The sequence below is a fragment of the Chaetura pelagica genome, unplaced genomic scaffold (genome assembly GCF_000747805.2).
Source record: "Chaetura pelagica isolate M959 unplaced genomic scaffold, ChaPel_1.0 scaffold232, whole genome shotgun sequence".
In the NCBI taxonomy this organism is placed as follows: domain Eukaryota; kingdom Metazoa; phylum Chordata; class Aves; order Apodiformes; family Apodidae; genus Chaetura; species Chaetura pelagica.
This window is the reverse complement of record NW_009952441.1, coordinates 1,594,073-1,617,535: the sequence shown is the minus strand read 5'-3', so window position 1 is coordinate 1,617,535 and position 23,463 is coordinate 1,594,073. Positions and strand designations below refer to the sequence as shown.

At 40.5% G+C, this 23,463-nt stretch overlaps 1 protein-coding gene across 1 annotated transcript; it reads left to right on the top strand.

Annotated features, from left to right (window-relative positions):
• Positions 1-389: 389 nt before the first annotated feature.
• HAUS6 (HAUS augmin-like complex, subunit 6) lies at positions 390-23,158 on the top strand. Its single transcript, XM_010008483.1, has 17 exons — positions 390-481; positions 1,192-1,273; positions 2,212-2,344; positions 2,898-3,045; positions 5,789-5,854; positions 5,977-6,028; positions 6,228-6,401; positions 8,003-8,187; positions 9,291-9,411; positions 13,966-14,062; positions 17,081-17,165; positions 17,205-17,213; positions 18,541-18,619; positions 19,704-19,896; positions 20,770-20,895; positions 21,251-22,243; positions 23,106-23,158. The coding sequence occupies exons 1-17, from the start codon at positions 390-392 to the stop codon at positions 23,156-23,158; spliced, it is 2,688 nt and encodes an 895-aa protein (XP_010006785.1).
• The last annotated feature ends 305 nt before the right edge of the window (positions 23,159-23,463 follow it).

Genomic DNA, 23,463 nt, shown 5'->3' with positions numbered 1-23,463 from the left:
AGCCTGGTGCTCTCGGCAGGACGTAACGCAGGGGAGACGCCTGCGTTGCTGTTGTGGTCCGTGTGGTCTTCGTCTGGGGAAGTGAAACCCTGCAGTAGTGAGAGCCCTCGGCGCTCCCTGGGTGCCTCCCGCACAGGCTGCGGGCCTCTTGGAGGGCTGAAAACTTCTCGGGAGAGAAGACGCTCTTACCACAAAAGTATTTTAACTTCGTTAAATAGGCTGTAGGGTGTGTATTTTTAACTATGCAGAAGAGAAAGCGTGCAGCCTGTAACTTGTAGCACTTTATTGCAAAGTAGTATTTTGTAACCGTAAGCAGCCATTAAAGGTGCTGCGTTCATTCTGCATCCTGACCACTGCTGATGAAACCACTTTGTTTGTGCATTAGGACCATGTTTGATACCCCAAACAACCACGCGTTTAATCAGGTTTCCTACTTCTTGTTTACTATGTTGGATGCGGCCCGTGCGGCAGAGGATTTCAAGTAAGTATTTGGCTTGTGAGGCTGCTGCTTTGCGCGTGGTCAGTATGGTTTGTGCAGGTGCTGGGGTGGGGAAAAACAGCGTCTCTTGGGGCACGCTGTGGGAAAAGAACATGGAGTCAGGGAGTTTGTTTTGGCTTGATCACAACTCTTTAGTGTATCAGAAAACTTTCTTCAATTAAAGTTGTTTCTGATAGTATCTGTAACTTGGTGACTTCCTTAATACTTTAAAAGGTCCAAGCACTCTACAGTTAATTTCCCTGACCAAGCACTGAGTAACATTGCCAGTTATAGATTGTGCACCTAGCACCTTCAACATGGCAAGAATTCCACCTTCCTCGATGTTTTCACTTGTTACAACTGTTACCATTAAAGAAATGGCTGGAGGAAGGCTAGTAATATGGAAATTAACAGTTCTGACCCCCTTTTCGTAACTCTTCCCTTTTCCTGAGTTAAAAAGAGCTGCAAACAAATCTGCCCTTGAATAGGCAGTAATTAACTTATTATGGCAAGAAAACCTTGTAATTTAACAAAATTTTAGCTATTCTTGGTCTGGACTGTATCACCTAATTCTCTGGCTCCTCCAGGGGGCACCACTAAGAAATCTTTGCCTTAATCTTGTTATTATAACGGTTAATTAGGCAACAATATTTGAACATGTTTTGAAATTGCTTTTTTTTTTTTTTTCCCCCCCATCCTTATTAAATGGGAAGAGACTGTTCTTTTCTGCTAGGAGGAGTCGTCGCAGTTCGTGAATTTAGGAGGCAGTGTTTGGCATGGTTGAAAGATATTGCAGTGAGTACTATGAAGAGTAGAAACTGATCCTTTACTGGCTTCTGTAATCACATTATTTTTTTGAGAGAGTCTGTAGTGTTTTAAAATAAGAGTTTGAAATAAGTTTGTTTTACTAAATAACTCAATTTTACCGTGTGTCTTACTTCACGTAGTTTATCTTGGAGTTCTTTAAGGAAAAAGATGTGGAATGGTGGAATTTAGGTGTCAGGCTTAATTTGGGGTCTCAAAGCTGCTGTGACTTGCTTCAGAATAATGGTATTTGATTAAACAGAAGTGTAAAGGGTTCCTCAGCTTTGGGTGAAAGTAATTTTCTTCAATGTGAGAGATGTTTGATTAAATTGCCTGGAAAGGTGTTTATTATTGTGAAAGTGGTTTCAGATGCCTGGAAAACTTCTATGTGGGGAAAGGAGCCAAAGTTTGCCAAAACTGATTTTCAGGTATCATTGGTTATTATGTTATATTCTCATACTTCTAGAATTATATTCTAGAAATCAGGTCTTTTATGTACTGGGACACTTTTTTTAGTAGTAATGGGCACGGTGGAAGCCAACAATGAAGTATCTTTGAGTAAGATAAAAGCAGAACAAAGTACACTGATTAATTACTTTAGTAGAAAGCATGAAAGAAAACCTGAATGGTTTTTCCTAGGAGCAAGGAGGGCAGAGGTTTCTGACATATACCCAGCACTGATTTCAGCCTTTGCATCGAAATGGTCTTTCACATACAGGAACTGTGGGGGGAGCATTCAAAAAGTTTTAGTCTCTTCAGCTTCCTAGAACAGATACTGACTATGGTGGCAAAGTAGTTTAGCTTTACATGAGGTTTGATAGTAAGTAGGATGCAATGTTTTGGTAGCCATCTAAATGTTTGATGGCTGTTGTTAGGACTTCATATATCATAGATTACTTTTGTGTTTAAAACCAATTTAACTTTTCTAGAATGAAGATCAAACCATTCTTCCACAAATTACACCTTCTTTGTTTGTTTATCCTGGAGGTCCTAAAATTGTTAATGTATTCTGTCAGCTTGCAAGACATGTAGTGATTGAAGACATGAAAAGGAACTGCACAGGTAAGCTATAAAGGAACAGTAAAAATGCTTCATTTGTCATGTTTGACAGTGAATCTAGTAAATCTTTCATTAGTTCTGAATTGGCTGCTCAGTTCAAAAATCTTTCACAAGGTTCTGTTCACTTGCATAGATCTCTGACTGATAGAACAATGCAGATTGTTTTGCTTTCTGTTGCTTTATGTGTCTTGCTCCAAGGTTTATTTGTGTGTAATGCTGTACACCATTATTGACACAAGCAATGGTTTGGTCCAAAAGTATTGTACTGCTGTGCTATATTCTTTTTCACAATGTGAGGAATTGTGAAAGACCAGAACTGTCTGTTCTAGGCATCTTGTACTGTTTTGGTGGCCAAAAGAGTAGGGAAATGAGTGAGAGTGAGGAAAGGAAAATGCATCCAACAGAAGGAAGTGGCAAAAAAAGACAGTGCACTGCATACAGCATTCAGTCCAGTCATCTTGACTTGTGATTCTTTGAGATCAAACTAGGTAAAAATTAGAAAGTTGTGTATTTCCTAAAAGTGAATGTTGTAATCCAAACATTAATTTTCTTTTAGGTACTGATACATCTTTTGCTGAAGTTGTAAAGTTGACACCTCAGGATAGTTACATGGCAGATGCAAGATGTAGAGTCGCGTACAATAAACTTCTGCAGATTTTTCAAAAAGAAGATTTTGTTATTCAAGAATATGAGAAAAAAGCACAGTAAGTAACACAGTTAAGGAAATGCAGTCTTTTCATAAAAGCTGGTGTGTGTGTGTCTTAACAAGAATTTGAGGAGGCTGCATCTGCTTTACATTGCAAGTATGTTGTTGAGCTTGCCATTTTTGCCCCTTTACCTCCTTTAATTGACAGTTCTATTTGTAGGGTCTTTTGCAAAGTGTATCAGTTTGAATAAATTAGTTCTTTGGTTAGGAGATGCTGTATTTCAGAAGATGTGGTTACACAGACATAAGTGATCAGGGAATTCTGCTTGTATAGCACCATGTTCTCAATATTTGAAGGGACATTTCATCTTGAGACAGTTATACCCTAATAAATGTTTGGTCTTTGCTCAGTCACTGTGGGACACATTTTATTTTACATAATCCTTAATTATTTTGCCAAAAATATGCTATTATTTGGTCCATGTAAACTGTCATGGATGGGATAGTTTACATGACTGGAGCATGGTAATGTCCAGTTACAAGCTATTCAGTAAATGGTAGAAAAGGAGGAGTGGCACTGTAGGTAAAAGCAGTTTCAGTGCTTGTGGTATAGCTCTTTAGAAGAGGACTGGCCTGTTTCATGGCTTGGGATTAGTATTAGGGTTTAGCATCAAGGGAGACCTCACAGTAGGTGTTTGATATACACATCTCCTGTACCAGTAAAGGTATATGAAGCCTTCTTCAGACAAATCAAATGCAACTCAGATCTGCAGGCCTTGAGTCCTGTAGAGGACTTCAGCTTACCCTGGTATTTGCTGGGAAAACAGTAAAGTGGTGCATTAGCAATCTGGGAAAGTAGAGTGCATTGAGGATGACTTTGTAATGCAATCACTGGGTGTGCTGAGTAGGAGTGCTGCTCTTTTGAACTCACAAGTAAGAAACTTCTCTGGAGACATGACTGCCAACAGAAGCCTTATGGTCATGGCAGCCAAGACTGTAGAATGTAAGATCTTGGGAAACCTGAGGAAGACAAGTGGAAGAAAAATGACACAGAACTTAAAATTGCAGATTTCCACTTGCCCAGGGTGATGCTATTATATATCCTGTGGAAAGCAAAAGGGCTCAGGGGTGGTAGGGTATTTTCAGAGTTCCTTCCTGAAGCTGAAGTATGATCCAACCCCTTCAATGGAAAAAGAAGCAGGCATAACAAGAAACCAACCTATGTACAACAGCAAGCTGGTGATGGAGCTCAGAAACCAAAGCAGCAGCAAATGGAAAAGGGGACTGACTCCCAGAAGTAAATACAAATATTTCTCAGAAGTGCAGTGATGTAGTTATGAAGGCCAAAGTTCAACTAAAGCTCCCAGAGCTTGGTAAGAGCCTGAAGAAAGGTATGGTATTAGGAAGTGGAAGTACATGGAGGATTTAGATCTGTTTCTGAATGAAACGGTAAGTTAAAAATTTCACAGGCTGAAACACCTGGTGCTGGGGAAAGTGAACAAACATGGCAAACACAAGCCTTTGTCACTGATGGAGTGCATCCAAGAGTGTGGAGATATTTACCAGGCATGATTTCAGAACTGCTCTGTAATCTTTAGAAAGAGAAGGCTAGCTAAAGCTTGAACCTAAAGGGCAGTACTTCACCTGGAGTTTGGAGCCCTCAGCATAGGAAAGATATGGAGCTGTTGGAGAGGGTTCAGAGAAGGGCCACAAAGATGATCAAAGGGCTGGAGCACCTCTGCTATGAAGACAGGTTGAGAGAATTGAGGCTGTTCAGCCTGGAGAAGAGAAGATTCCAGAGAGAACTTAGAGCAGCCTTCCAGTACCTGAAGTGGCCTACAGGACAGCTGGGGAGGGCCTTCTCATCAGAGAGGGTAATGATAGGACAAGGGGTGGTGGTTTTAAAGTGAAAGAGGTTAGATTTAGGTTAGACAACAGGAAGAAGTTCTTCACCATGAGGCTAGTAAGGTGCTGGAATAGGTTACCTAGGGACGTTGTGGAAGCCCCCTAGAATTGCCCACAAAAGTGGTGGAATCTCTCTTGCTGGACCATTCATGACTTGGGTTGACAGGACCATGAATAACGTAATTGAAGACTCTGCTTTCAGGGGAAGGCTCCACAGTATAACTTCCAGAGGTCAAAGTCTCCTAAATTTCTATGATTTCTATAATTCTGCATCTACTTGTACCCTACTTGGGAAATATTAGTGTTCTTGCTTACCTTGTGAGTGGTACCCTTAAAAAATGTAATGATATGTAGTTTTTTTAATTATTAACACCTCAGAACCCCTAGGATTCCTAGTGTTTCTGAAAATCAGGCCACTATCTTTTTAGATGCTTAAAAATTTAATAAAAGCTCTGTGATTTTGGTAAAAGAACTTTGGTGGTCCAGCTGCCGTTACTCCAGTATTCTGTTCTATGTTTTTTTTAAACAGAATTATTTGGGTACTGTACAACTGCTGATTATATTTGGAGGTGTATATTGGTGAAGTACATATATTGTAACTTCATTATTGTTATTTGGTCTAATAAAAGCCATTCCATTGCATTAAAATGTGCAACAGCTTTATTGGTCAGTTTATAGATATGTTAGTGGCTTTCCTGACTCTTTCTGCACAAAGTTACAGTGAGGAAGTTAAGGGTAAGGTTCTATTTTTGCATCATGTCCAAAACAGCCTCAGTGTATGAATTTGGAAAGAATGAGCAAGATGGGTTTGTGATTGCCAAGAATTCTGAGAAGAGCAGACTAGAAACTTGGATTTTTAAAAAAAATCTGTGGTAACTGTTAACTTTTTTTCCAAGGCTTTTAATTACAGAAATAAAACAGATGAAGTCTGAATATGCAGCCCTGCAGATACAGCCTGGCAAGTAAGTGTTTTTCCTTGTAACTTAAGTTAGAATATATGAAACTGGTTTCTTTTTTCTTTATGAAATATGAACTATAATTTAATTGTAGTCCACTTGTACTTTTCTTTTGCATGTACGTATAGGATAGAGCAGAATGACCAAAAAGAAAATGACAGAATGAAGAGAATTCAAAAGGTGAGCATTTTTTTTTTTTCTACTGTAACAGCGTACTGTGTTTCTTCCTGCATTTCTGCAACACACACTCTCAGATACTGTTCTTTCCACTTGTCTACCTGTGATTATGCTGGCCCCTTTGTCTTTTTTTATGTTGCTTTGATACTCTATAGCTGGCAAATATTTTAATACAGCATTTTTGTCCTTCTTGCCTGTTAAGGTCCGCAGTATGTGGACACTTATAACGGAAGTGCTTGCATCTCTGAAAAAAGAAAAGGAAGTTGTGGATTCTGTACTTGAAGATTGTGCTGTTCAGTGCATTTTAGATGGAACTAGTGTTGTTATCTCTGTTCCAAGGATATTGGCTGACAGAATTGAAGGTGACATGCACCAAGTAAGTAATTTTTGTCCTTTGTATTAAACTGTGAGGTTTTTTTAGTCCCCAGGAGTGTCATGACATTGCTTTAAAGACAAAAAAAAAAAAGTACTTTGCAGGTGATAAAAGATTCTTGCTCAAGGATGAAGAAAATATATCTAATTTGTATGTACAATTTGTTAGGATTTAAGGTCAGGCTGGATGGGGCTTTTGAGCAACCTTTGATCTAGTTGAAGATGCCCCTGCAACTGCAGGGTTGGTTAGACAAGATGACCTTTAATGGTTCCTTCCAGCCGAAACCATTCTACAATTATGCTGCTGTTTTGTATTGGTTTATGTTTCAATCACTGACTTTTCTAATTCATGTCCCAGTTTAACTCAGATCGGCAGTTAAACCAATGACAATAATGCTCTTGATCCCTTCCCCGTCCCACCCAGGGAGGGAGAGGAGAGAAATAATAAAGGAGAGACTTTCCAGATTGGAAACTAAACTAGGCAGCTTTAATTAAATACTAACAATAAAAGAAAACGTGTACAAATATATGAAAGTATGTGCAGGAATGTGCAACATGCCTGTTGCTTCCTCCCACCCCCAGCAGCTTCTGTGGCCCTCTCCTTAGTGGTGAGCAATTCCAAAATATCCTGTAGATAGCAGCAGAGCAGAAGAGGAACTGAGTGAAGAGTTACGAGGATCAGGAATGCACAAGCCTAGGGATCAAAGGAGATGGATAGGTGGAGTCCTGGATGCCAGCCATGAACAGAAGAAGAAGAAACAGAAGGCAGAAGAGGAACTGAGTGAAGAGTTATGAGGATCAGGAATGCACAAGCCTAGGGATCAAAGGAGATGGATAGGTGGAGTCCTGGATGCCAGCCATGAACAGAAGAAGAAGAAACAGAAGGGGCTTGACTTCCATGATCCCTGAATTTATACCGAGCATTATATGTGTATGGAATATCTGTGGCCAATTTTGTTGCCTGTCTCCACTCCTCCCTATTGGAGGGTTGTACGTACAACTCTTCTGCTCCTTTAGTGCCCAAAACAGTAAATCTGACAAGCAGACCTAAGTGTCCTTGGTTTCTCAGCAGTATCTATAAACATTCCAGTGTTATAAGTTCAGTAGCTGGAAAACTTGCTGCTTAGAAGAGAGTCCACTAAAGAAAAAAATAATCAGTAAAAAGAAAATTGGCTTAATCTTGGCTCAAACCGGGACAGTTCAATAACTGCAATGGTAACTCTGCCTGATTAGTACTTGATTTTTTTGTTGTTTCGGCATAAAACTAGGGTGATCAGCTTAGCTGTTGCTTTAACTAGTGGCCTTTCGTGTCCAGTGTATAGTATGGCGATGTTTTGCCCTGCCATCTTTTGGGTCAGTGGTTTAACAGAATACCTCATTAGTTGAAGCTCCCTTGGTTCAGTTTGCTTTATAGGCTGGTTTCAAGCAGCTGATTCTAGAAAACAAGCCTGTGGCTTAAATCAAGATTGTGTTTTTTGAAAAATGAAACAGTTGGAAACTGAATCAAAATACAAAGTCAAACTTTGTATCTGTTCTGACAACAGAAGGCATAAGGTAATAGGTATTGATAGTGTTCACTGATTATTTTTTTTTCTATACTTCAAGCGTTTTACAGGAAATACATATGAAGATGAAAACCTGAATTTCGTAACAGTCATTCAGTTATTAAATGAAGCCCTGAAAACATTGAAAGATGAACGATGTGAAACTGAGTTAAATCAAGAACTTCAAGACATGGAGAACAGTCTTATACTCTGCAGTAGAGCACTACACGATTTGAAAGCAAAGAGGTAATTGCCTGAAAATTTTCTCAAATTCCTTTTTTTTTTTTTTTTTTAGTCTAAGGACCATGTTTTCCTACCTTGGAGTCTTTTCTAAAATGGTATCATTTATAGTGAGAACATGTTGGTTCAATAATTTTCCTTTTCCTTGTAGAAACTCAAATTTGTCTTGATTATCTGTATAACTTTTAACTGAGATTCTTAAGGAAATCTCAGCTTTTTGCTCTTTATTCACTAATGGTTTAGGCTTTGTTCCTGGGGACCTTGTTTGCTAGCTGATCTAATTTAAAAAAAAATTCTTTTTTTAAAACAGTTTGGGATTTTGAAACTATCTGAAAATGGCTACGGGCAAGTTTGAGAGTGTATCTCATAGTGTTTATGTATTTTAGTATAGTTCTTCAAATTCTCATGTAAGAAACACCGACAAAAGATATCAGGAAAAGGTGATTTTTTTTTTATATATAGATACATGGAAGTGTGACTTAACAGAATCCAATGTCAGTGTTCACTCTGTTGCTTATTATGTAACAGAGACACGGAGGGGAGTTTATCAAGGGGAATGATTGTCAGTAGTCTTCTATGACAGACATGATTCAGGTTAGGTAATCTTTGGCAACTTTCAGAGTGGACCTGTGTTCAAGCAGGAGGGGTCTCAGGTGTCTGCTGCAGGCAGTTTCAGGTATGGTTAGGGAGAGTCTAATAGCCCCAAATGGCTGTATGTGCGCTAGGACAGAAATGTACCCAGTTATCTGGGCTCACTTCTCCAACAGGCAAGATCAGAAAGCGCTTGTCTATTGTGCTTTCTGTCAAAACAATGTTAGGCCCACTGCACTTGTAACTGAAGCAAGAACAGTGTTGGCTAATGTTGATGTTGTGATGTGGTTCAGTGAACAGGGATCTGCACCATCGCATTCAGTGTGCAGACGCCTCTGTTCCACCACAGCTACCTAGCAGCTGCTTTTTAGGTTGTGAATTCCAGGCACAAGTGCATGAATATGTTGATACTTTTCAAATGGGGGCATAAGAGGACCACTTAATAGGCTCTGTCTTTATGCAGAATTGTTAACTCTACCAACAGACGTATATGGTCATTTTACATTTCTATGTTACAGGCTAAAAATAGAGCAAGAGCATTTGGTGTCAACTATTTCCAAAGAACAGGGAGACTGGGAAGCGAAGTGGAAAAACTGTCTTGGCGAGTGTCCTTTCAATTTAATCTTGGATCAGTGTCCAGTAAGTAGTGTTCAATTTATCTGATTCTGGGGAAGGGTAATGATAAAGGTGAGAGACAATGTATATCTAAGCTGGTGTGTTCTATTGCAACACCAGCTTTATATGTAAGGTTAGGGAACCAGGTAGCATAATGTAGCAGAAGTTACTTTTTGCAATAGTCTTTCTTAAATAAGATCTCAGAATTACGAAACAGTCATGGTCAAGGACCGCTGAGACCACTGAGTCCAACCAAAAAAAGCCCCCAAAACCAAACCAAAACAAAAAACCAAAACCCAACACAAACACAAAAGCCAACACAAAACTCCATACAAAACTCCAGAAAACCACTCCCCAAAAAACCCCAAGTGCACAACTTACAATCTCAACTACTAGAGTGTACCCTGAAGTTCCTCATCTACATGTTTCTTGAATACATCGAAGAATGGCGACTCCCACCGCCTCACTGTGCAGGCTCTTCCAATGCCTCACCACTCTTTCGGTAAAGAAATTCTTCCTAATATCCACTCTAAACCTCCCCTGCCACAACTTCAGACCATTTCCTCTGTTCCTGTCATTATTCACTTGGGAGAAGAGGCCAAGATCCACTCTCTACAACCTCTTTTTCAAGTAGTTGTAGAGGGCAGTGAGGTCTAAACATTCCTAGTTCCCTCAGCTGCTCCTCATACAGTTTGTTCTCTAGACCCTTCACCAGCTTGGTGGCTCTTCTCTGGCCATGCTCTAGCACCTCAATGTCCTTCTTGTAGTGAGGGGCCCAGAACTGGACGCAGTACTTGAGGTGCAGTCTCACCAGTGCTGAGTACAGGGGCACGACCACTTCCCTACTCCTGCTGGCCACACTATTCCTGATGTGGGCCAGGATGCTGTAGGCCTTCTTGGCCACCTGGGCACACTGCTGGCTCATGTTCAGCTGGCTGTCAACCAGCACTCCTAGGTCCCTCTCTGCTGGGCAGCTTTCCAGCCCCTCCTCCCCAAGCCTGTAACTTTGCCTGGGGTTTTTGTGACCAAAATACACCGACGCTTGGCCTTACTGAACCTCATACAATTGGCCTTGGCCCATCAATCCAGCCTGTCCAGGTTCCTCTGTAGAGCCTTCCTATCCTCAAGCAGATCAACACTTCCACCTGGTTTGGTGTCATGTGCAAACTTACTGAGAGTGCACTCAATCTGCTTATCCAGATCAGCAGTAAAGATGTTGAACAAGACTCAGCGCAAAACTGAGTCCTAAGGGCTGCCACTGGTGATCAGCCACCAACTAGATGTAACTTAATTTACCACAACTCTCTCTGCCTGGCTGTACAACCAGTTTTTTACCTAGTGAAGTGTACACTTGTCTTTACTATGATTTGCCAACTTGTCCAGGAGGATGCTGTGGAAGTTAGTGTCAAAGTCCAGGTAGACAATTACCACAGCCTTCCCCTTATCCAAAAGGCAGGTCACATGGTCATAGAAAGAGATCAGGTTGGTCAAACTTTTCATAAATCCATGCTGGCTGGCCCTGATCCCCTGGCTGCCCCGCACTTTTCATGTGAGCTCACTCAAGATGAGACTCTCCATAAGCTTTCCTGGTACTGAGGTCAGGCTCACAGGCCAGTAGTTCCCCGGATCCTCCTTCTGGTCCTTCCTGTAGGTGAGTATCACATTAACCAGTCTCCAGTCATCTGGCACGTCCCCTGTTGTTTGAGGATTGTTATTAGGTGGTGAAGAGAGGTTTAGTGTCCTTATCTTCCAGCTCAGGAGGCTGAACACCCTGGAGGCAGCTGGTCTGGCTTTTAAAAACTGAGGCAAAGAAGGCATTAAGTATCTCACCCTTTTCCTCATCCTTGGTTGCAATATCCTCCCCTGCATCCAGTAAGGGATGGAGGTCCTCCCTGGTTCTCTTACTGTTCATGAATTTATAAAAACTTTTTGTTGTCCCTTATGTCATTGGCCAAGTTGAGCTCCAGCTGGGCTTTTGCCTTCCTGATTTTTCTCTTTTTAATGACATCTATGTAAGATATATTTGGCCTAATGACAGCTGGGGACATAATTTGACATGGGGGAAGGAACCATCTTATCTAGACAATAGATTAGCGTAAGAAGCAAGAGCATTTGGTGTCAACTATTTCCAAAGAACAGGGAGACTGGGAAGCGAAGTGGAAAAACTGTCTTGGCGAGTGTCCTTTCAATTTAATCTTGGATCAGTGTCCAGTAAGTAGTGTTCAATTTATCTGATTCTGGGGAAGGGTAATGATAAAGGTGAGAGACAATGTATATCTAAGCTGGTGTGTTCTATTGCAACACCAGCTTTATATGTAAGGTTAGGGAACCAGGTAGCATAATGTAGCAGAAGTTACTTTTTGCAATAGTCTTTCTTAAATAAGATCTCAGAATTACGAAACAGTCATGGTCAAGGACCGCTGAGACCACTGAGTCCAACCAAAAAAAGCCCCCAAAACCAAACCAAAACAAAAAACCAAAACCCAACACAAACACAAAAGCCAACACAAAACTCCATACAAAACTCCAGAAAACCACTCCCCAAAAAACCCCAAGTGCACAACTTACAATCTCAACTACTAGAGTGTACCCTGAAGTTCCTCATCTACATGTTTCTTGAATACATCGAAGAATGGCGACTCCCACCGCCTCACTGTGCAGGCTCTTCCAATGCCTCACCACTCTTTCGGTAAAGAAATTCTTCCTAATATCCACTCTAAACCTCCCCTGCCACAACTTCAGACCATTTCCTCTGTTCCTGTCATTATTCACTTGGGAGAAGAGGCCAAGATCCACTCTCTACAACCTCTTTTTCAAGTAGTTGTAGAGGGCAGTGAGGTCTAAACATTCCTAGTTCCCTCAGCTGCTCCTCATACAGTTTGTTCTCTAGACCCTTCACCAGCTTGGTGGCTCTTCTCTGGCCATGCTCTAGCACCTCAATGTCCTTCTTGTAGTGAGGGGCCCAGAACTGGACGCAGTACTTGAGGTGCAGTCTCACCAGTGCTGAGTACAGGGGCACGACCACTTCCCTACTCCTGCTGGCCACACTATTCCTGATGTGGGCCAGGATGCTGTAGGCCTTCTTGGCCACCTGGGCACACTGCTGGCTCATGTTCAGCTGGCTGTCAACCAGCACTCCTAGGTCCCTCTCTGCTGGGCAGCTTTCCAGCCCCTCCTCCCCAAGCCTGTAACTTTGCCTGGGGTTTTTGTGACCAAAATACACCGACGCTTGGCCTTACTGAACCTCATACAATTGGCCTTGGCCCATCAATCCAGCCTGTCCAGGTTCCTCTGTAGAGCCTTCCTATCCTCAAGCAGATCAACACTTCCACCTGGTTTGGTGTCATGTGCAAACTTACTGAGAGTGCACTCAATCTGCTTATCCAGATCAGCAGTAAAGATGTTGAACAAGACTCAGCGCAAAACTGAGTCCTAAGGGCTGCCACTGGTGATCAGCCACCAACTAGATGTAACTTAATTTACCACAACTCTCTCTGCCTGGCTGTACAACCAGTTTTTTACCTAGTGAAGTGTACACTTGTCTTTACTATGATTTGCCAACTTGTCCAGGAGGATGCTGTGGAAGTTAGTGTCAAAGTCCAGGTAGACAATTACCACAGCCTTCCCCTTATCCAAAAGGCAGGTCACATGGTCATAGAAAGAGATCAGGTTGGTCAAACTTTTCATAAATCCATGCTGGCTGGCCCTGATCCCCTGGCTGCCCCGCACTTTTCATGTGAGCTCACTCAAGATGAGACTCTCCATAAGCTTTCCTGGTACTGAGGTCAGGCTCACAGGCCAGTAGTTCCCCGGATCCTCCTTCTGGTCCTTCCTGTAGGTGAGTATCACATTAACCAGTCTCCAGTCATCTGGCACGTCCCCTGTTGTTTGAGGATTGTTATTAGGTGGTGAAGAGAGGTTTAGTGTCCTTATCTTCCAGCTCAGGAGGCTGAACACCCTGGAGGCAGCTGGTCTGGCTTTTAAAAACTGAGGCAAAGAAGGCATTAAGTATCTCACCCTTTTCCTCATCCTTGGTTGCAATATCCTCCCCTGCATCCAGTAAGGGATGGAGGTCCTCCCTGGTTCTCTTACTGTTCATGAATTTATAAAAACTTTTTGTTGTCCCTTATGTCATTGGCCAAGTTGAGCTCCAGCTGGGCTTTTGCCTTCCTGATTTTTCTCTTTTTAATGACATCTATGTAAGATATATTTGGCCTAATGACAGCTGGGGACATAATTTGACATGGGGGAAGGAACCATCTTATCTAGACAATAGATTAGCGTAAGAGCGAGGTGATTTGTTTTGGTTTTTCTGTGTCCATCCCCCTGTAGCAACTGAGCTTTTGTGTGGTAGCAGTCTGAACATCTGCTGCATTCTGGTTTTCTCTTTTAATCTGTTTGATGAATGAATAATAATTCCCAGAATCTAAAATTATACCCTTGCCTTGCTACCCAGGAGAGAGATGAAGTTTTGTGTTGAGACTGACAGCTGGTTTGCAGAAAAGCTGTTGTGAATTACTTGCTAATGATATGGAGATTTTTTCAGCCTGCTTGTGTGACTTTCCTTTTTCTTGAAAGGCTCTTAAATTAATGGCTTTGCAACCCCAGTCTTCTGATGTTGAAGAAGATGATGATGATGAGGATGTCTTTTCTCAGCTTCTAGTATCACTTCCAGGTGGGTGAACAAGGAGGAGTTGTTGGGTTTTTTTTTGCCTTTTGCCTCCTGCCACAATTATTAAAAGTTACTTGGAGTCAAAAAGATTTCCTGCTTGCTTTTGTGAATTATTCTTGATAACCTCTGATAATCTGATTCTGAATGAGTCCTTGTAACAATTGACTTAACATTTTTAACCCTGTCTCACCTTAAAGATTTAATGAAACTTCTAATATGGAAAAAAACATGCTGGAGCTGTTTGGTATTTTGTTGTCCTTGCACAAATGGTTTTGAGACAAATTTCCATGTACAAAAGTTCATTCATGGATTCTAGAAAATACATTCACTCTAACAGTGAAATTGCTTCAAGTTGGAGCAGTAATAAGAAAGAGAAGATAAAATTTTTACCACTGTCCAGGTGGGAAAAGCAATTGAAGGTCCTCCCAGGTAAGCGTCTTTCCCTGGTGCATCCTGAAATCCTTATTCCACATTATCTGTGCAATTTGATCAGGACCTTACTTGTTGTCTGTGTTGGTTGTTTTCAGTTGGTAGGTTAACTGTATTGTTCAGAACTCATTTTTATCAGACATAGATGTTGCGCATACTAATCAGGTGATGAGCTGATGTTATTTTATGGGGTAGAGCTTATTGACCAAGTGTTTACTGTCCCTTCTATAGTTAGAGAGTACAGAAGCTGCAAAGCAGGGATGGGAAAGGAGGGGGAAGACAGCTTGAATCATACCTCATTTGTAGTTCCTTTTAGGAAAAATTATGTAGCAAATGTGTGTTGAATTTCAAGGTGCAAAGCAATAAGGAGAAGTTCCTTTAGATTACAAAGATGCAAGCATTGCTCCAGCAGTCTGTGAGGGTATGTAGGTATAAAGCTAGAAGCTGCAAAAGGAGAGAGAAGCTATAGAATTTCAAATGGAAGGTAATTTGCCTTAATTTCAAAGATTAAAGCACTGTGCAATAGTGCTGTGAGCTTCTGGTAACATCAGAAAGCTTGAGACAAACAGGGAAATCCCAAGCATAAATAGAGGTTGAGTGGAGAATGGTTTGAAAAGAATCCTTGGACTTGGAGGGGGCTGGTTGATGAGAAGCTCAACATGAGCTGGCAATGTACACTTGCAGCCCAAAAAGCCAGCTGTATCCTGGGTATCAAAAGTGTGACTGGCAGGTCAAAGCATGTGATTCTCCCCTTCAACTCAGCTCTCATGAGACCCCACTTGGAATACTATGTCTAGCTCTGAGGCCCTTGACATATGAAACACATGGAGCTGTTGGAGTGAATCCAGTGGAGGACCACAGAGAGGATCAGAAAGCTGGTACACCTCTCTTATGAAGACAGGCTGAGAGAGTTGGGTTTGTTCACCCTGAAGAAGAAAAGGCTTCAGGGAGACGTTACAGCAGCGTTGCAGTACCTGAAGAGGCTACAGGAAAGCTGGGGAGGGACTTTTTACAAGGACATGGAGTGATAGCATGAGGCAGAACTGTTTCAAGTGAAAAAGAGAGTAGAGTTAGTTTGGCTATTGGGAAGAAATTGTTGATTGTGAGAGTGGTACAACACTGGCACAGATTTCCCTGAGAAGCTGTGGCTGTCCCCTCCCTGGAAGTGTTCAGGGCCAGACTGGATGGGGCTCTGAGCAGTCTGTTCAAGCCAGCTGTATCCTGGGTATCAAAAGTGTGACTGGCAGGTCAAAGCATGTGATTCTCCCCTTCAACTCAGCTCTCATGAGACCCCACTTGGAATACTATGTCTAGCTCTGAGGCCCTTGACATATGAAACACATGGAGCTGTTGGAGTGAATCCAGTGGAGGACCACAGAGAGGATCAGAAAGCTGGTACACCTCTCTTATGAAGACAGGCTGAGAGAGTTGGGTTTGTTCACCCTGAAGAAGAAAAGGCTTCAGGGAGACGTTACAGCAGCGTTGCAGTACCTGAAGAGGCTACAGGAAAGCTGGGGAGGGACTTTTTACAAGGACATGGAGTGATAGCATGAGGCAGAACTGTTTCAAGTGAAAAAGAGAGTAGAGTTAGTTTGGCTATTGGGAAGAAATTGTTGATTGTGAGAGTGGTACAACACTGGCACAGATTTCCCTGAGAAGCTGTGGCTGTCCCCTCCCTGGAAGTGTTCAGGGCCAGACTGGATGGGGCTCTGAGCAGTCTGTTCTAGTGGGAGCTGTCCCTGCCCATGCAGGGGACTTGTAACTAGAAGATTTTAAGGTCTCTTCCAACCCAAACCATTATTTGAAGCTGTGGTCTGTGGCGTTCTCTAGACTGGTTAAAATGTTTGATCTAAAAATAGAACCGCTACAAAAACTATTTTTCTACTTGTTAACATGGTAGCCTCTCCTGATTTCTTAAAGTGAGCTTGCATCTTGGAAGTGATGTTGAGGTGAATACAAAAGGAAATGCCACTCACGTTTGTACAGATGGAAATCAGAGTTAGTAGAGAACTGCTGAGGTTAAACCTTGGCTTTTTATCCAAATAATGTGCCAAAATTGATACTTACTGTTTTAAAGAGCCCTGAGATAAGGTATGTGTACCTCTGATAATGTACAAAACATTTCCTTAGTGTGCCTTGCCTTTCTTGGTCTGAGGCAGCATTATTCAGAGGGATGAGTATGTCTGTAGAGATACTGATTGATAAATGCAAATGAAGATGGTGGGGAAAACATGGAAGGAACTTTACTTTGTGGAATTGGTGTGCCACAAAATTGATCCCTATGTGGAGAGGAGAGGATAATGATATGTCTGAGATTGTAGTCTGGGGAAATGTGGAATGTATGATTGGTACATGCCGGGCAGCAGATAGAGCCATGCCTCTTGAACATGTGTTCACAAACAAAACAAATAGGCTGCAGGTGGTACCTGAGCAAAAGGATAGATTTCACTGCTTATATATTATTTTTCTTGAAATGGTCATTAAGTCCCTCCAGTAAATAATCTACAGAGGTGGTTTGAGTCACTATGTCACCTGGAGGTCTGAGAGAAAAAAAAAGGAAACAGTAATATAACTCGTGATTTGCTTTTCCAGATGTTTGTGATGCTGAAGTACATGATGAGAAAGATGATGGCCCATTTGAAACTGTGATGGATGTGGCAATGCCATCACCAAGCTGGTATGATGTTATTTAGAAGCCGATAAGCAGTTGAAAAAGCAGAAATCCTCTTATTAGAGTTAAATATATTGTGTCTCTTGATACGTAGTGGAATATTTCAGTAGCCCACTCCTTACACATCACATCCACCTGATGTAGTTGTAATTGTTGCTTTCTCCAGCTAGTGACTGATTATTGACTGGTTGCTGCTAAATAGGATGTGCAGCAGCTAAGTTGCAAGGCTTTTAAATCACTTTTTAACTATATTCTTTCAGGTTTTAATAGGCAGGTGGAGAATACAGGTATCTGTTTCTCAGGCTGGGCTGAAATAGGTGTGTATGTTCAGTGTAGCCTGTGAACAAAAGAACAGGCATTCACAGGAGCCTGCCTTTTGTGTTTAAAAGAAACCAACTTAAACCAAACAAAAAAAAAACTTGGTTCCCAAGCAGAATTACTGTGCTAAAACCTCTGAAGAAGACTTTTCTCACTAATCTTCTAAAATCGCTTTGTTCTGTAACTTTTACTACAGTTACAGTGAAAGATGGAACACAAAATGATGGTATTCTAAAAAGTTTGTGCATGTTTATCATTTACTTCAGGAAGGTTTCATGACCTTATGAATAATGTTATATATCATAAAATGACTCTTACTGATGCTTGAAAGTTGTCTACTACAAGAGAAAGGGAGTTAATAAAGGAAGGCTGTCCTCAACTTAGACATCAGTAGAATTTGTTACATCTTAGGTCTCAAAGTATTTAACAATTAAAGCTTGAATTTCTCTCAGTGACTTTCTATAGCATGAATTTTTGTCTGCATCTGATCTAAACATACGTAACAAAAATATGGACATTTTAAGAGGAGTTCTTCCTAAAAAGTGTGGACTGTACCTTACATTCTAGAGACCTATACAATTAGCAGTGCTTTCATCAGAAGTGGTAAGACTTGAGTTTTTAGTAGCCAGAGGATTGTAAAATACAGAGTTCATATAGGAACAGACCTATGGATGCCAGAGATGATTCAAGGAAGAATATCTAGGGAAGAGAGCGTTGTCAAGTCTGCAGAAGACTTTCCAGTTATTTTTGACTGCAGAATGTGAAAAAACTTTTTGACAAAATGTATCACAAAATCTCTTCCTTTTCTGATTGTTAATCAGTGGAAGAGTTTTATAATTTATTAATCTTGGGAGGCTGATACACAACTAGGGCTAAAGCTGCTCTAATTGTCACATGTTCTCCCTATAGTAAAACTGCCTTCTGATGACCGGGACGAATTGAGGGAAATCGTAACGGACAGATACGGGGCACACAATATGTTGTGGCCTTCTGTTAAGACATGCAAGCCACTTGTTTGTTTGTCTCTAAAAGACTTCCCTCCCCCTTACTCTCTTCCACACCTCCCCTTACCCCCAAGGATCTCTTCAGTGCCTTTGAAGTTGTCAGAAGTATCAGAAAACAGAGATGTGTCGACTGAAAAGGTAATTCAATAATTTCCTGCCTGTCAAAGAAGTTAAACTTATATTTGCTTTTTACATTGATTGAACCTCCTTAGTATTTGGTGGGGAGGCTTTCAATTTTATGTTTCTATTGCTTTTTTAAAAAGTAGTATTTTTACACATCTGAGTCCTGTAAAACAAAAAGCTGAACTGTCAGAGACTTTATTAAACTTCAGGAAAGCACAGTAGGAAGTAAATTCACTTGCACCTGCCTTCCAGCACAACATTCAATGTGTTGCTGAATTTCCCATTTCTTGAAGTATGAGCAGGGGTTGCACTTTGATGCTTCTTTAAGTTGTGTGTGAATTTAAGGCTTATGTCAGCTAAAAGCAATTTGGATGTACATTTTTCCAGTGTACAGTTGTTCACTGTAGTGTGTTCAAAGTAGTTGCAGATGACTTGTGTTCCCCTCAGTTCAGGAAGGACAGGGAACTGCTTGAAAGAGTCCAGCGCAGAGCTACTAAGATGAGTAAGGGAGTGGAACATCTCCCTTATGAGAAAAGGCTGAGAGAGCTGGGTCTCTTTAGCTTGGAGAAAAGGAGACTGAGGGGTGACCTCATCAATGTTTACAAGTATGTAAGGGGTGAGTGTCAGGGAGATGGAGTTAGGCTTTTCTCAGTGACGACCAGTGATAGGACAAGGAGTAATGGGTGCAAATTGGAGCACAGAAGGTTCAAGGTGAATATCTGAAAAGTTTTTTAACTGTGAGAGTGACAGAGCACTGGAACAGACTGCCCAGGGAGGTTGTGGAGTCTCCTTCACTGGAGACATTCAAAACCCACCTGGATGTGTTCCTGTGTGATGTGCTCTAGGTGACCCTGCTCTGGCAGGGGGGTTGGACTAGATGATCTTTCGAGGTCCCTTCCAACCCCTAAGATTCTATGATTTTATGCAACACCTTGTCCTAGCCACTACCATGTCCTGCTTTAAATACAACTGTAAAAATAATTTGTTTAGTTAGACTTTAAGACTTAAGTATTTTCATTGACTAAACACAATTTTTACAGCAGTTTCTTTGTGATAATTTTCTGAAATGAGTTCTAATAATTCCTGTGTATTCCTCTAGAACTTACATACTAAAACTAGTGAAAGGGAAAAAAAGCCTGTGCCTCCAAAGCTCTTAGAAAATGGAAGGGATGAGTCTGCCAGTTCAGAAACGCGGGACAATGCAGGTGATCACATAATCCAGACAGAGTCTGCTGACAAAGAAGACTTTCTTAGGAAAAGCAAAGACGATTTGGCAGAACAGGTTGGAAGAAGTTTTTTTTATTATTTTTTCTTTGTTTATTTTAAAATAAATACTCATTAATTTCAGAGAACAAATTACAGTTTCTATCACAAAATGCCTTTTGTAATCTGCATACATCAAAAGTTACTTTTTACTGTCACATAGTAACCAGTGTCACTAAGTTTTGGGGATAACTGCCCATATAAGTACACCATGAAAGCATGGAGCTTGTGCAGTTATCATACTTAGAAATCATAGTTAAGTGATTAGTAGTTTAAATAGAATCACAGTAAATTTTTTATCTCCTCTTATACTTCAATCTGTGAACCACTGTATATATTAAGAATTCAACAGTCCTTTTTGTTTCTGAACTTAAGCAGGTTAAATATTTAACAGGGTTTTGGGAATTTTAAGCAGGAATTGAAGTATTTCTTCTTTTAGGTGTTTAAGATATAACTGAGGAATTCCTTCCAATAGTTACTGTAAATTGTGCCACAGTGTGATTTGGAAAGTAAATTGCATCTTCAGCTGAATTGGCACTGTTATTTTTCATTTGCTGAAATGTTCTGTTTATGTAAATACTACTCTAGTTGTCATTCTTAGGCAGTTCTTGCCTAGTGTCTTTCATATATTCTGAACATACTTTATTATTTTAATAATTGCAGCATAGATGAGGAAGGAACTCCGAATTTAGTTCTGATTTCAGTCCCCTATCTTCATTTTATATTTATAGGGCACTATTGTCATTGTAAGCGTAATCAGTAAATAGCAGAAGAGTCAAGACTGCAGACTCTTCAGATAATTTGGAAAGTGTGATTTATTTTGAGCTTCAACTGTCAGAAAGAGGTTATTATTTTACTTCCACATTATTTGCCCTTCTCTAACATCCTACAGGTTGTAAAAGCAGTGATGTCTGATTCACCTGAGAGTTCTGAAGAGAAAGGAATGGCATTAGAAGATCTCATTAGCTCACTGGCTTTTAACCCATTTTTAACAAGGAAACAAATTCCCCGAACTCCAGAAAATCTACGTAAGTCTAAAGCTCTATTTTTCTAGTACTCATTGATTAGAAATATTAGTTCACTGATACTGTACACATACCACAAGAAGAAAAAGATAATTATGTCAGTGAAGCAGCAGCTTATCCTAATGGCTTGCTCTCTGATGCAGCCAGTAGGCCAGTAAGATATGACTACTGTGAGATTAAGAGTTTGTTTTTTTTCCTGTGTAGAATCTCCTCTATGTTGAGGAAGAAAACTTAAGTGTAAACAACATAAAGCAGCCATATAAAGCTTCCTTCTTGGATTGCTTATATTACTGAAGGGGCAGAAGAAAACCAGCATGATTGAAAGTACTGACATTTTACCTTGTTTTGTTCCATTTAGTTACTGAAATTAGAAGCTCATGGAGAAAAGCTATTCAATCTGAGGGCTCATCAGAGACAGAGCTGTCCCAAACTGAAGTAACGGTAGAAGCAGCTCCAATAGATGTTACATCTACAGTGCAGAATGCGGCAGACTCAGCACTTGTGTGCTCTATCCCTGCATCACCTCTACCTGACTTTGATCTTCCCTTGTCAGAAAGGAAGTCCCAATTAAGTTCTACAGAATTTAGACCTCAAGAGCAGATGAAGATAAATCACATCATTGAATCTCCAGTTTCAGAAACATCTGGAATGCTGAAGAGTGAGGGAACTGAAGAGCAGGAACTGGAATGTACTATTTGGAGCAAAAGTTGTGTAGAAGATACAAAAGAACTGAAGAGCATGAATACTCCAAATATTTGTTCAGAAGACAATAGGGGAACAGGTGTTTTGCCCTCAGACAGCTTTGAAGGTTCTGTAGTGGATGGGATGCTGCACTGGGATGTCCCTTCATTATTAAATTTTGTCTGTTGTGAATCTAACCACTTGGGGATATGGAATGAGACACTTCCAGAAGAATTTAACACAGATTCTAACATATCTGCAAGCTCAGAAGATAGCTTTTGTGTAACAGACAGTGTGTTTGTAACAGGTAGTTCAAAAAATAAGGGAGATACTGAAAAATCAAAGCTAGATCCACAGTCCCCATTCAACACACATAAATCACTTGAAAGGACTGCATGTAGAAGTGAAGATGAGCTGCATCAAACACATAATAGAGGTGAATCTGTAGCCTGTAGATCAGCTTTAAGTCATACACCAGAAGGAAAAGATGAATTTTACAGTCCTCTAAAACTCTTCTGCTTAGATGAAAAATTTACCAGGACACCATCACCAGTAGCTTTTAATGAAATAAAATATTCCCTGTCATCTTTGTTGGTATCCTGTCAACATCTGGGGGAAATGGCATCAAGGATACACGAAGTCCCATTCGACTTAATACCTAAATCAGAGGGTAAGTGTCCATGTACTTCAGCAACTTCAGATTTTGTCCATTCTGCCACTGGCTATACTACCATGAATAACCTAGCTTGAATAGCTGAACCATGCTGTAGGGGGATGGGTTATTTGTATCTTTATTCCTTCTGGATGATCAGATACAAAAAACATGGAAATGTGCTTCCTGTAGTTATGTCAACATCTTGCAAATAGGAGGAAAGGTGCTTATGTGACTTTCTGAGGTAATAGGAAGCTGTTAGAAAAGACTTAAGGTTTAATAGCAATGAAGCAATCTGAAGTTAAATTTTAAGAATTTACCAAGTTAGTTTGAAATAGTGTTTACTCTGGACAAATTTGGTTATTTAGAAATGTCTTGTGGGTAGTTGGAACTTCTGTGAGGTCAGTCAGATGTTCAGTCTGTAATACTTTAATAATAAAAAGTATGTTAATAAATATCCTGCATTCCAGCCTGCCTGTCCCCTCACCCCATTTTCAACAGAAATGTCACCTTTGTTTAACCAGTAGGATAGTATTTAGTTACATGTGAGGTCAGTTTTTTAAATGTATTAGTAAAAATGGGCCAGTAATAGTTATACAGAAGGACTTTCACCAAAACAGGTGGTATGTAATGGAGTACTAGGAGCTTAACACAACAAACTAATCTCAAAGAGTAGTGAGACTTACCCTTTGCGCAAAGTCTTGCTGCAATTTAGCTTTTGCTTGTAATTGTGTCTGAACTGATAGATGATTTTACCTAACTTGGAGCAGTTATCAAAATCAGAAGTATGATTTCATATATGCTTTTCTTAATATACATCAGATGCTTTTGGAGCAGTATTTCTGTCAATAAGTGCTAACTTAGACACTTTTTCTTCCAGATGAAGAGCAGTTGAATAAGAAGCCAGACACAAAGGAGCCATCATCAGGATAGAATTTGTAAAGCAGAAGCATAACAATAAGAGCACAGATATGGTTCACTTGAGCATGTGACATCTTCTTCATGCCCTGCCCCTCAGAAGAAAGAACCATCCCAAATTTTACTTGGTGCTCCATGTTTATTGGATTCTTTGCGCATGTGGTTGATACTGCCACGTTCTATATTACCTTTTCATAGAGACTGATTTCTTTTTCAGCAACTTCCACAGAAGTTCTAATAACTTATGACTTGTAGTGTTAGTGCCTCCTTAGTTTAAAATATTGTATAGACATTTATGACATGGGTATATAAGTAACTGA

Bases quoted from the DNA above. Each gene is read 5' to 3' on its own strand.
- HAUS6 (XM_010008483.1), top strand. From the start codon at position 390: ATGTTTGATACCCCAAACAACCACGCGTTTAATCAGGTTTCCTACTTC. The intron at 1,274-2,211 runs GTGAGTACTATG...TAACTTTTCTAG, and splicing joins CATGGTTGAAAGATATTGCA to AATGAAGATCAAACCATTCT. The intron at 8,188-9,290 runs GTAATTGCCTGA...TCTATGTTACAG, and splicing joins CACGATTTGAAAGCAAAGAG to GCTAAAAATAGAGCAAGAGC.